The sequence below is a fragment of the Ictalurus punctatus genome, chromosome 20 (genome assembly GCF_001660625.3).
Source record: "Ictalurus punctatus breed USDA103 chromosome 20, Coco_2.0, whole genome shotgun sequence".
Lineage (NCBI taxonomy): Eukaryota > Metazoa > Chordata > Actinopteri > Siluriformes > Ictaluridae > Ictalurus > Ictalurus punctatus.
In genome coordinates this window covers 18,692,936-18,706,998 of record NC_030435.2, presented here as the reverse complement: position 1 = coordinate 18,706,998, position 14,063 = coordinate 18,692,936, and the positions used below count along the sequence as shown (strand labels likewise).

At 36.3% G+C, this 14,063-nt stretch overlaps 1 protein-coding gene across 2 annotated transcripts in view; it reads right to left on the bottom strand.

The window, feature by feature from the left end:
- Nucleotides 1-1,290: 1,290 nt before the first annotated feature.
- The window catches only part of scn12aa (sodium channel, voltage gated, type XII, alpha a), a 36,921-nt gene continuing 24,148 nt past the window's right edge, over nt 1,291-14,063 (bottom strand). The window contains exons 18-27 of one of the 2 annotated variants that reach the window (XM_053673722.1): nt 13,565-13,679; nt 12,908-13,062; nt 12,027-12,200; nt 8,683-8,805; nt 8,203-8,475; nt 7,426-7,479; nt 7,205-7,346; nt 7,013-7,113; nt 6,649-6,919; nt 1,291-5,761 (exon numbers count right to left, since the gene is read on the bottom strand). In XM_053673722.1, the coding sequence (XP_053529697.1) occupies nt 4,542-5,761; nt 6,649-6,919; nt 7,013-7,113; nt 7,205-7,346; nt 7,426-7,479; nt 8,203-8,475; nt 8,683-8,805; nt 12,027-12,200; nt 12,908-13,062; nt 13,565-13,679 (2,628 nt within the window). In that variant the 3' untranslated portion in view covers nt 1,291-4,541. The remainder of the gene's footprint in view (nt 5,762-6,648; nt 6,920-7,012; nt 7,114-7,204; nt 7,347-7,425; nt 7,480-8,202; nt 8,476-8,682; nt 8,806-12,026; nt 12,201-12,907; nt 13,063-13,564; nt 13,680-14,063) is intronic. The other variant, XM_017495023.3, reaches the window with a different exon arrangement.

The following is a 14,063-nucleotide window of genomic DNA, read 5'->3' as shown; positions in this document are numbered from 1 at the left end:
TCCTGTTACCACCTCAAAGCTGATGATTTTTCTATAACAGTGTACCACAACGATTTGCCAACAATCGTCATTTCTGATTTATTAATAAATGGCACAATCATTCCCTCACTAGCCTCTATTTTAATCTCTCTTGAACAAAATTAAGCTTGCCATGTTACAAAGACATATCGGATTATGTGGAGCATCCGCCATACAAGTCCCCGTGAATAAGTTACTGTAGAAACTATCATGTATTCGAATGAGCGCGTTAACAGAATGCTTTGATTTGAAATACAGCTGGAATTCTTGTCGGAGCTGCTATTACAGAAAATTAATCAACCTACAATCCGAAACAAAGGACTCAGTAGGTCAGTAGGAAATTGGTATAATGTGGTACTGTACAGTTTAACCCCAGTGAGCAGTGGAAGCTTCTGATCCTTTCTCACAAAGTCATACTCCATCTCTAGTTTATGTAAAATAATAATAATAAAATGCAGCTCAAAGTTATTTGTGTAGTATAGACTCCTTTCCTTTTTTTTTTTTTTTCCTTTTTTTGCGAAATCAAATCTCAGATGTGATATTTGGAATGCATTCATACAGTAGTACAGAGCTGTAGCATGTGCAAGTGCATTTTTGTAATTAGTAATAGTGCATTTTTAATCCTTTATAATATTTTCTGTCTAGTAAAGCTTAATCCTGGCCACATGTTCAAATGATTTCACATCATATCAATTACCAAAGCACATTCAGAAAGAATTCATTTATATTCAGTGCTGATATTAAAAGGGAATGCATCTGTCTGTAGTCTGGAAATCACATTGATTTTCATAGACGTCTCTGTATAATAGCATATACAGCGTACAGCAACACTGAGGTCCTGTGTGTATTATGGACAAAGGGAGAGCTGGACAGAAACATGTGTATGTTTGCATATGTAATTAAAACAAGTGATTTTGTTCCCCCCCTCTGCAGTGGGATAATCCTCAAGGTCCAGCTGGTCACAGAGGGATTTTATCACTCACTTCATGGCAGGAGAAGGTTAAGCTCTCAGGCAAAGTGCTAAATTGGCCGTCGTTTTTAAAGCCCGAAAAAGGCAAGTTGATTTCCAAACTCAAGGTGCACCACTCTAAAGCTGTTACATTGTAACATTGTAATTTACCGGTAGCTTGGATAAGTGTGAAAAGATGATTGATAGTACTTTAGTGATAGTACTTGGTAGTCGGTCAATGCGGAACTATCATCTGTCATCATGAGTCGTCGGTTTTCCATTATTTATTCATTATAACATATAAAATAAATCATTTCAGCATTGTTTTGTGACAATGCTGGTTGTCTTAACCAGTGCAATGTACAGTTTAGTGATGGCACATGCTAGTAGTATAGACAAGTTTCATATGATTGAATAGATTTAGTGGCCTAAATTTGTGACCTTAGTTTTATGAGGTTTTTATCAGGGTTAAGAATGAATGTAATAATAATAATAATAATAATAATAATAATAATATAATTCTAAGGCCACAATTTGGTCTTTTTTGTTTATTGTACCAGAGAAAGCTTATGAAAGACCAAAGTTTGAGATCCTCTTCCAAAATTGATAGCACAGTTTGTTTCACCAGATGCATTTTTTCTTTATTGTCATTTTATATAATGCTTAATGAATGTTTTGATTAAACATAACATATGGAGAAATCTGGTCATAATCTTGGATAATGAATTGCACTGTATAAAAAGGAATATCACCTTGAGGTACATACAGGTGACAAATTAAAAGAAAAACCAACATAAAGTGTGTTAGTAAGGTTTTGGCCAACACAAGCTGCCAAAGCAGCTGCACCTCTGTGCACATTCTGCAAGTCTCAGGAATAGTACTGGAGAAATAAGCATCATTCTTCCTAAAGGCCTCTTCCATCAGGACAGAAATGTTGTATTACAGAATAAAGGTGATCAGTCCGAAGAATGATTGTAATGATTTGCAGTGAGTCTTCCTTTTAAGTAGACAAGTGGACACAAACTATACCAGCAAAATAAATACATGCCTCCACAACATAATAGTCGCTTGTTTTCCCGTTCATTTGTCACCTGTCTGTATTAGAAAAGTTAAATAAATGAATGAATTGATTTTGATGTAATGCAAAGAAATCACTGCATATTCAATCATTCATTTCACATATACAGTAAGTATTAAAGTGTCTGTGAGACTTAAGAGCAATTCTTACTCTTAATATGACTCTTAATATATCCCTTAATATGGCTCCTGAAGCACAGCTTTCCCAAACTGAGTCATGTGTGTAGAGACACAACAAACATCAGCAGGCACATATTGCAGCTCTCGTAGTGAAAATAGCCCTAAAAATCAACCTGGATATCCTGTGCAGAAAATGTTCAGACTCAAAACCAAGCTATAATGGCATCGGCGCAATGTTTCTACAAAATAAAATTGTTTTATGTACAATGGATATAAAAACTCTATAACACCCCTGGCAGGTTTTTGTGATGTAAAAAAGTTAAACTAAGTTAAATCATGTCAGAACCTTTTTCACCTTTATTGTGAACTTGTAACATATAAATATCAAGTGACAAACACCCAGAAAGGTTTTTTTGGGAAAAAAAAAAAGACAAAGAAAAATCTTCCAATACACAGCTTGCATATGTGTGCACATCCCTTTCATAATTAGGAATAAGGCAGTGTTCAGCATCAACCAATCAAATTCAAACTCATGTTAAATACTAATTAGTATACACCTGCCATCAATTAAAGTGACTGATTAACTCCAAATAAAGTACAGCTGTTCCTATAGGATTTTCCTGACATATTCTTGGTAACATCCAACTGGAAAAGCCATGGGCCGCTAAGAGCTTAGAAAGCAGGTATGGGATCAATCAGGAGAGGGTCACAGAAAAATTCCAAGGCAGTGGATATACCATGGAAAACTGTAAAGACAAAAATGTACAAGTGGAGTATACATGGCACGACAGTGACACTACTAAGAACAAGACGTCCCTCTAAAATCGATGAGAAGATCAAGTGAAAACTGGTCTGGTCAGGGAGGCTGCCAAGAGGCCTACAGCAACATTCAAAGAATTTCTGGCAAGTATCGGTTACTCCCTACATGTCAGAAAAATCTCCCGAATTCTTCATATCTCTGGACTATGGGGTAGAGTGGCAAGACAGAAGCCTTTTAAAATAAATAAATAAATAAATAGAAAATTCATCTAATCTCCCAAAAACATGTGGAATAATGTGTTCTGGTCTGATGAGACCAAAGTTGAACTTTTTGGCCATAATACCCAAAGATAAACACAGCACATCACCAAAAGAACACCAAAAGAGCTCAAAATACCAGTCAATTTTGGCACAAAACCTTAAGATGAAGAAGAATTTCACCATTCAGCATGATGACAACCCAAAGCAAACCAGATCAACAAAGGAATAGCTTCACCAAAACAAGTTCAAGGTTTTGGAATGGCCCAGTTAGAGTCCAGACCTAAATCCAATCAAAAATCTGTGGGGCGACTTGAAGAGGGCTGTGCACAGGAGAGAGCCAGCTAATTTGACAGTTGCCAAAATATTGCTAAGTCAAGATGTGCCAGACTGATTGACTCTTTACCCAAAAAGATTGAATGCTGTGATAAAATCTAAAGGTGCTTCAACTAAGTATTAGTTTAGGGGTGCGCACACTTATGCAATCAGTTTATGGTATATTTGTACAAAATGTTTCTTATTGTTTTAGACTTCAATTAATAGGTAAAAAATTTCAGAATAAAAGTAGAAAAGGATCTGACATGATTTATCTTAGTTACATTTTTTTTTTTTACATCACAAAAACTTGTCATTTTAACAGGGATGTGTGGATTTTTTTTATATCCACTGTGCCTTTCAACACCGCATTCTCCATGGCGTTAATTCTATTTACATCAGTAAACATCAGTAATCATGTTTCATCTTCACAACCTTATCCCATAGATTTCAAGTAAAATTATAACTACTTACATTCTGTAGTGTTGGGACATACATAGTATACTGTATGTTTAATCCTTGGTAGAAAAATATTTGAGATCATTGCTAAAAAATAGTGGAAAAATGTCAAACCTTGATCAATACTGTCAATTCGACAACACATATTCACGTGCGGTAGATAGTATTTACCTTACTGCAAGGTAAATACTATCTACCAAAAAGCCATTGCGTATATAATGAATATTTTCTGGCCTTAGTCTTCATCAATTCACTGATATAGTGAATGTGCTTTGTCCAGTGATCATCAAACCTATTCCTAACGATCTACCATTCAACAAAATGTACTTCTAACATAGTAGGGATTAGCCAGGAACTCCTCTGTCTGCTGCTTGAGGATATCCACCTCACTGACTTTCTGGCTGTCAGTAGTGAAGTAACAATAACTCTGTAATACAGTATGGCTTGTACATGGTTTGAGCATCATATGAATCAGCAAATGTATCCATGTGCTGAAGAGCCCACTGTAGGTCTGTCTATATGCCTTTGCATGTCCCAGCATACCATGCGCTTTACACTCTGATCTTCCTGATATAATAAGTAGTACTTACAGACAGGTTTCTTCAGTGTTACAAGAATCACAATCTACAAGGTTCCTGGAGGCAGGCATCAGCACCTGGAATGATCCAGTTGGAGACATGGTGACAGCCTCATAGGAAGGAGGGGAGGAGTGCTGAGACCCCTCAACCAGCTCCTCCTCATTGTCATAATGCTCCTTAATCAAATGTGCAATGAGGCCCTGTTTTTCTTGCACATGCGCCACGTCCACTGATGCCTCTTGGTTTATTTGTTGGTACAGATAAGAAACGTTCTTTATCTGCTGCCTGACAAGGTGTCTCCTGTATGCCCGCTGGATCATGGTGGCCGAGACCTCCTCCTGCTTGCGCCGGAGAGTGGTGGTAATGGGTTCATAGGAGGTCTTGGATGGATTGGATATCATAAACTTCTCCTCCATCTGCTGCTTGAGGGCATCCATCTCACCCGACTCACCCAGTACACGTTTGGTGAAGGCGAAAAGGATGTCCAGGCAGTGGATCTTGTCTCCACTCACCATGGGTAGATCCATTGAAATCAGCTTGAGCTTGTTGGGTTTGGCAATTCGCAGGGGCTCTGAAAGTGTATCTGCAAAACTGGAAAGCTTCGAGTACTCAATGAAATGCGTTGCTTCCACATCAAACTTCTCCCATACCTCGTAGAACATCTCAAAGTCATCCTCACTAAGAGGCTCGGTGCTCTCCTCTGTGGCTACACTGAAGTTCTCCAAGATGATGGCAATGTACATGTTAACAACAATGAGGAAGGAGATGATGATGTAGCTAACAAAAAAGGTAATTCCCATTGAGGGGTTTCCACAATTGCCCTTTGTATTAGTACCTGTGTTGACGATGTGTGGGTTACATTCCTCTGGCGAGTTGCTTAGAATAGGATCCAGCAAGTTGTCCCAGCCAGCAGAGGTGGTGATCTGGAACAGGCATATAATACTGTTTCCAAAGGTTTCAAAGTTAAACATGTCATCGATCCCACCATGCTTCTTCACATAGGCAAAGTTGGCCATCCCAAAAACGGCATAAATAAACATGACAAGGAACAGCAGAAGGCCAATGTTAAAGAGGGCTGGCAGTGACATCATTAAGGCAAAGAGTAACGTCCTTATTCCTTTGGCTGCTCGTATGAGCCTGAGGACCCGTCCGATTCTGGCAAGCCTGATCACCCGAAATAAGGTTGGAGACACAAAGTATTTCTCGATGATATCGGCCAGGACAATTCCTGTAATGAGAACCAGTACACTGTAAAACATTTCAGGGGTTTAAACTTGGAAACCAAAGTTCACCTGCTGCCTTAAAAACATGAGTAAACCCAACTTGAAGATAACCTTTGTTTCAATTCAAAAAGTTACGTTTTACAAGTTTTCTAAGTCAAGACAATGGATTACTTTAAGCTTCATTTTTGAAAACTTATAAACTTGAGTTAAATATCTAAAACTTATGACATAACGTAATGGGGCTGTCATGTTTCACAGTGTATCAAATTTCAGAAATTAAAATCACACGCAGTTGTCAGGACCAAGAAAACATCATGTTAGGATGAAGACACCAATCTCTAGCCCTACACTCTATAAGAAACGGGTTCTTCAAAGGTTTTTAGACGGGTATGTACTTTAACTTTCTAAAGCTTTGTTAAAGGGAAACTGTCTGTTGTAGAACCAGTTTGTCAAGGATCGAACCTTCAAAAGATCCTCCAAAAGTACAACCCAAAGAAAGTGCTGGATGGAATATTTTTAGAAGAATGTAGCTCTGTACATATTAGCATTTGTCATGATTTAACAAATCTGCACCAAAGACTCCATCATGCTTGCCAAGTTTGGCAAGTTTTCTCTTGACTGTGTTTTTTCATCCATTGTAATGGGGGTAAAGACCAGGACTAATAGATGAAGTTTTGTTTCTATTTAGTTCAAATATACTTTGGGATACCTTGTAGTGAGTTGGATTCTACAGTATAATCCAACTCACTACAGGGCATCCCAAAGCATAGTAATTACTAATAATGAGCATGGGTTTGGAAAACAGAACTATGCAGTGCTGTGCCCCCCCAGGAGATGATTTTGACACTTTGCCCAAGAAGTAAAACCAACTTAGCGATTTTTCTATACCCACCAACAATAGAAAGGATGACCACTACAAAGTCGAAGATGTTCCAGCTGATGGTGAAGAAGTAGCAGCGGAGAGCAAAGATCTTAATGAGGCATTCCGTGGAAAAGATGACGATGAAAGCCAGGTTGATGTTGTTGAGAATGGACTCCATGCGAGGAGACTGCTCGTCCGTCTCTAGCATCATGGTGATCATGTTCAAGATGATCAGCATCATGATTGTGATGTCAAATGCTTGTTTGGAGACCAAATCAAAGAAGAAACCTTGCAGAATATTCTTGATTTAAAGACCAAACAAATGTGTTAGCAACTACAACATTAGTAATCTATGAATAATGTCAATTAATATGATTAGACACTTTTTTTTTACCGTTGGCCTTGGTATGGGCTTCTGTGGCTTTTTTGATCCCAGCTTTTTCATCGCATTATAATACTTTTTCTGTTCTTCAGTCATAAAGATGTCATGTCCACCTTGTAATGGCAAAATATCATCTTTAGTATCAACTACAAATATTTAAGTCACATATTAAATATTTCAGCTAAATCAGCAAGGCATCAGCACCTATCTTTCTCTTCTGCTGATTGAAGTTGTCGATAATTACACCAATAAATAAATTTAGAGTGAAGAATGAGCCGAAGATGATGAAGATGACAAAGTAAAGGTACATGTACAGGTTAATCTCCTGAATGGGCTGCTCTTCTACCTGTTATGAGAAAGAAAATAGATGAGTAGCAGATATTTATCCAGAATGCATAATAGATTTTAGTGGAATGAATGGTTACCCCACGTGAATCCACTGCTGCATACATGATCTCCATCCAGCCTTTGAAAGTTGCCTGTAATTCCAGATGAGCACAAAAAGCATTGACATGAACCTATCAGCGTAGTCTCTCAAAAGAAGAAGAGTTCTAAGAAGTGTTTTAAATCAACTGCTGATATACCTTTACAATATCATTAGGGATGTAACTGAATATGAATACATTATTCAGAATGAACAGGTAATGAGTTCTAAATAAATACAAATATAGATTGAATAGGGTGCTCACAATGTGTAATATATATATATATATATATATATATATATATATATATATATATATATATATATATTATAAATTATGTATGTATGTATGTATGTATGTGTGTGTGTGTATATATATAAAGAAAGCTTGCCAGAAAAACATCTAGCTGAGACTACAAGTGTGTTTCAGGTGTTTAGAAGTGTTTCCAGAGGCATAGTTCAAATCCAGATACAGATATTTAAGCACCAAAGAGATACAGATAGCCCAAATATATCCTATGTAAAAACAAAGACTAACCCAAGAGTAACCATTTAATGTTACTGAATGTTCAGTGATACGGAATTACATGCTTTTGTGCAAGACAGAGCTGATTATTTCCAGAGGTAAAAGATATGCCTGTGGACGTGATGTGACTCAGCACAGGTAGGGGTGGTTACATCGCCAAATTATCTTACAAGTAGTCTTATAAGATACACCAAGCCCTGATATAATTTATTTTCAAATGGCAACTAAAAAGTGAATAAATTAGTGACTTACGACTTGTAAAAGTGAGAGGTATCCCAACCCTACATTGTCGAAGTTAACCTTCACCCTGGTCCAGTAGAACTGAGTGTTGTTCATGGCCAGGCAATCTGATTTATTGTTCACAATTGAGGCGTTATGGATGTAGCCTGTCCTGTTGACACACTTTCCAAATTTCCCAGCAAAGAGATTGACACCCATGATGCTGAAGATAAGCCAGAAGATCAGACATACCAGCAGCACGTTCATGATGGAGGGGATGGCACCAATTAGTGCATTCACCACCACCTCAACAAAACATAAATCCCACCAGGTTAGACCATACAGTACTACAACACGTCATTAGAGATAGGCCTATTGCAAAGGAAATACCAGAGTATATATTTGCAGAACAAAAAGGTTACATGTCTCAAGTTATAGCATGGATATAACACAGGTTACTATCCTGGTGGCAGGAAATCGCAGTAAGAGGATTGAGAAGAGAAAGTGTTTTACCCGCATTCCTTCAAATCTGGACAGGGCCCTTAGTGGTCTAAGGGCTCTCAGGGTCCGCAGGGATTTAATAGCTCCAAAGTCTGAGTAGCCCAGAGAATTAGCCACCAAGCTAATTAGCGATACCTGTAGGGTGAGGGGAGAGAACGAATGCTCATTGCAGTTTGAAATAAAGATCTTATGCTTTATCGACCTGTTATGTTAGAGTTAATTTCCTTAAACCTCTACCAAAGGATTTAACCCACTTGATCATTTGGTTTTGTTTTTTAAACAACCGGTTAGGTATAATTTTAAAAGGAGGTTACCGTATGTGCTAGAATATTGGTAGACATTTCAATGCTAATATATACGGTAAAATCAGCTGTATGCCTGGTTCTGCAATGGAAAAACTGTGGCACATTGTTCCATATAAAGTGGAGGTTCTGAATATACCAGTCCAATTCCGTTGTTATAGAATGTGAGAGAGATATCATTAAAACATCCATGCAGTAAGTTGGAATTTTTAAAACGTTTAGTACGTTGAACATGTGCGCAATACTTACAAGTAATACATGATGCATAGATTTCAAGATAAATATGTATGTACATAGAAATTGATGGAAAAAATACCAGGGCATTACCAATTACTGTATGACTACAGAAAGTGCATATTTACTGACTGAAGCAAGTACATAAGTACAGGTAACAAATGTGTAAAAATGCCTGTAGCATGCAACATGTAGTGCACCAAGGGCTCCGTTCTAAAATCAACAACAAGCTAGAAAGTTAGTCAGTCGGTATCTTTAAGTACAATACAAAAGTTCGGCTTATGCTAGCACTTAATTTAAGGTTAATTATTATTATTAACGGTGCTAGATGTATGGCTGTTCTTCACTCGAGTCAATATCTCACAAGAAAAAATGGACTTAAGTTCAAGGTCAGAATCAAGTTCACTCGATACACAACTCTGTTTTTGGCAAACTTTGCATGTACAACTCACACATGACTACCAAATTACATCTGAGGTCTAAATACTGTATTTCTGTATAACTCCGCCCTATGGGTGTGCTTCAAGTGTATCAGAACTACATACTAGCCATTAAGATCTCATTGCATAGTAGCACTTATGTTACTATATACTTTATTAGCTATGTACCAGACATAGCTAAACAAATTTTAATCATTGGGGAGGGAATGTAAAACATCTTCAAAGTGTTACTATCAAAACAATTATAATTTTCAGATTGACAGTAAATATGAACAGATTTTAACATTCTACAAAAAAAAAATGCAGCCAAAGATGAAAAGATCTAAAGATGAGACTGTAAAGCCAGTACATGTTTTGGGACATTCTACAGGAACTCATTTATTGGAACAGTGAATTAATTTCGAAGTTGCAATCTAGAATTTAGTTGTTTGTAGAAATATGTTTCCACTCTATTCTACATTCAGAGCAGACAGTATGGTATTCGACTGTTGAATGACCCGTTGCTGATGACGGTTGGAAATGAGGTAAATGAAGAGTTAATGAGATGACATGTTGACAAAACCAGGACAAATATGTACATATGTACTAGTTAGCGTACATACCCACATACTCAACTATATATGCATATTCACTATGCATATATATTAAATAGAGTGAGGTTTTTATAAAGAATTTTTTTTTTTTGTCATTTAATGGAAGTCAAATTTAATGTAGAACATGGGTTTAGAGATTGAGTAGAGATAAGGGCCAAAATTAAATCTAAATGTACATAAATAAAGATAGGGTGAAATCATTTTCATTTATTATTATTATTTTTTTTATATTTTGAAATATTTTTTGGGAAATAAATTTTGTTCGTCCCAAAAATGGCTAGTTCTTTATAAAAGAAAGAGGTATTTAATTAGAGGGATTTTGTAATATATCTAAAGAAGATCTATAAAAAGATCAATAAAAAAAAACAACAACATTAGAAATGAAAAATCAATCATTATTACACTGACCAGTTGTAAGCATGATACAAGCTTCATTCATAATATTGTCCTCAACTGCTCACACAATACAAGCAAAAAAAAAAAAAAAAAAAATATATATATATATATATATATATATATATATATATCCCCCCGAAACTTAGAATGAAAAGTCACCACTTTTAGTATCTTCTGTAGATAACCCTTTCAGTTAATGAGTGCTATTTTATTTGGATATAAAGGCCAAGGTCTTATACATATTAACCACTTCAGTGGTATGAAATCCAAAGAAACTTCACTTTGAATGCAAATAAAATGCAGGTTCGTCATATTCCTAGATCACAAAGAAAGACAGTGGCATTTATATCTCAAAATGGATCAGTTGAATCCAAAATGCAGCTGTGATGCAGAGAAAACAACTCATCCAGAACATCTACTCACCTCCGACCTTTGAACTATGAACTTACCCTATCATTAGAGGTGTGTGTAGAGATCTAAATAGGATTAAACAGGCAGGTAAAACCAGGAGATATGCAGTAAATATGATATGCAATAAAAGTTTATTCACGCAAACAAAATGCAAAGATGTGTGTGTTTGTACTGTAGTGTATATCACTGTGACCACGACTACCTCGAATGAGCAGTGTTTGGATTCATGACTCTTTGGGCCTGTAAGGTAGCCCAAATCATTGTGATTGCTCTTTAACAATAATTCATTTATAAAGTTTAAGCAAATAACTGTAAGTCATAATGTCTGTTAATGAGTGATTCAAGGATTGGTATACCGTTCGTGTTCTGCTCACAAATGTAACGTCATCACTTTCTCTTCTTTCTCTACAACCTTGTAACCCATATTACAATTATTTTAAAGTATAATTAAATAATTTTATATATAAATGTCCTTCATATCCTTTCACCATTAGTATGGATACTAGTTAACCAAATATTGTGTATTTGCTAACTCTAAAAAAAAAAAAAAAAAAAAAAAACCTCGACACACATTTAAGAATGTCATTGTCAATCAAGAAACCTTGAAAAAAAATGTATATTGTTAAAACATTATTTGTTTATTTGTTTGCTTGGTCGCTTGATTTTAACTCATTTAATCATTCATAAACAAGTTTTCTTAACATTTGCTGTAATACAACAATAGTTAAATCACTGTATTTGCCTACGAAGTTTTCCAGTCAACACCTAACACCGTTGCAAGTAGTAAACTTCATAAAGTGAAGTCTGATTTTGCAACACATCTTCACCTCCATGCGCAAAGTTAACCATGTTAACCATCATGCTTTCATTGATAGCTGAATATCTGAATATTTGCAGAAAGACAAACAACCTTATAAAAGTACTGTTGAGGGGGGAAAAAAATAACTAGCTGAGAAATCAAAGGAAGGCTGTATACTCACATCCACTATCAGAAAATCTAGCCAGCACCAGTAGTTTGTGAAGTACTTCTTAAAACCATATGCAATCCATTTCAGAAGCATCTCCAGCACAAAGACGTAGGTAAAGACCTTGTCCGCGTATTCTAGCACCACTTTCACCACCTTCTTCTGTTCAATATATATGTCTTCAAACGCCTGAAAGAAAAGCATTGCGCAAATGTAAATAATTACACTGTCAGTCAAAATGTCTTGAGTATACTATAGTTTTGCCTTGTAATACAGTAGAAGAAGCTCCATGCAGCTCATTTCATAATAATATATGATTAGAGTTTACTTTTAGATTCTAAAAGTCAATACTGTAGCAGTTAATCAAATAAAATCTGGCTGACAGTCTTCTCATGGATTTTAAGGTGTTCATTCACATGACAGCAATTCGTTTTTGTATAACTTTGGTTATTTGTTTTTTAGCCTAATGTCTCTCTGTGTTAAAGTGGGTAACAAATTTAGCACAATTTTGGACCAAATTGTTAAAATATACCACATGGCAGCCAACTTTGAATGTCACACCCCTGATTGTGCTGTTCCACCCATGTACATGCACATGCACGATCATTTCTGACCACAAAAATAGCAATTCATAAAGTCACCTATGTTCAACTAAAATAACATTACGCCAGTGTATATATAGCTAAGTTACGCTACATAAACTCTCAACAATAGTAATTTATTGTGTTGTGGTGAAGTCTAGATTACTTGATCTGTTCAATTTTAGCAGTATGTTGTGTGTTTTATAAATCACGACATTTTATATCATCTAGTATTTTAATGTTAATTTAACAGTAGGGCTTCAATCAACACTGGAAATTCAACTGTATGTAGAGATCTTGTGTGTGGCTTCGTACCAGAGCTCCGCTGCTGAGGAGGATCATAAAGATGATGAAGGTTTCAAACCAGCTGTGCTCCACAATTTGGTAGCAGGTCTTCCTCAGCCTCCACCAGACCAGGCCTAGACCCTGGTTCGTGTTGATGTCGCACCATTCACAGCGACGCATACAGACTGAATATAAGCAAAAATAATTAGAGTTAGCTGGTAAAACTGAGAGCAACACACATTATCAGCTAAACATCCATCATAAGGTACATAGGGTACTTAAGAACTGTGTTCCTACAAATTTGTATGAGTGTAAGACCTGAATTTATTTTAAGCAGTTTTTCTGTGACTACTACAGATAATGGAATCGACCTTAAGAAGACTAATATGGTCTAAAATACATGTGGCCCACTGCCCCATTTCATTGGGTGGATACTGGAGAGTGTAGCCCACAGAGAGTAGCCCAAGCTCAGGATCAAATCATAATATAGTATGATTTTAAAATAATATTCACAACATATAGAAAATGGAAGTCTGTGGTTTCAGTGTATATTTATGTAGGTAAAAGCTTGACTTAATTGAAATAGAAAGAGTTCATAATAAACGCAACAGGGCTCATGTTTTATATATGTTTACATGTTGTGGATTTAAATGCTTTTTATTATTTTAAACATTGTCCTTCACTCACACTCAGGGAGACACTCTTCTGGCTCCATGGTGTCACCAGCTAGCTGGATGTCCTCATCTTCTCCTTCTGGATTCCTCAGATCCACAGTACTTCCTTCTGACAGGCTGATCACTTCCTGATAAAGCCAAAAGGCTGGTGTTCAATTCCTCACCCCATCATATCCATTCTATAGCAGCCACAACAACTGAGACCTATTTAGTACCCTAAATAGTTAAAAATCATTAACTGTCTCTGTTACCAATATCAGTTAAGGACAAGAAACCTTGGGCCAATATGGTGCTTCCTTAAAGGTTACTGATCTATGGCATTAACTTGTGATAATGATAAACATTTGAACTGTGGTTTTATTTCAGACTGAAGCTACCACTGCTATCTTTTTGCTATGCAATTTTGTAGGAGAAAAAAAAATCCTGCAAGACAACACGCTTAGAATTTTTCTACTGATTTACTAGGGTTATTTGCAAACGGTGTTGACCCAATACTATATCAGATCTGTAAT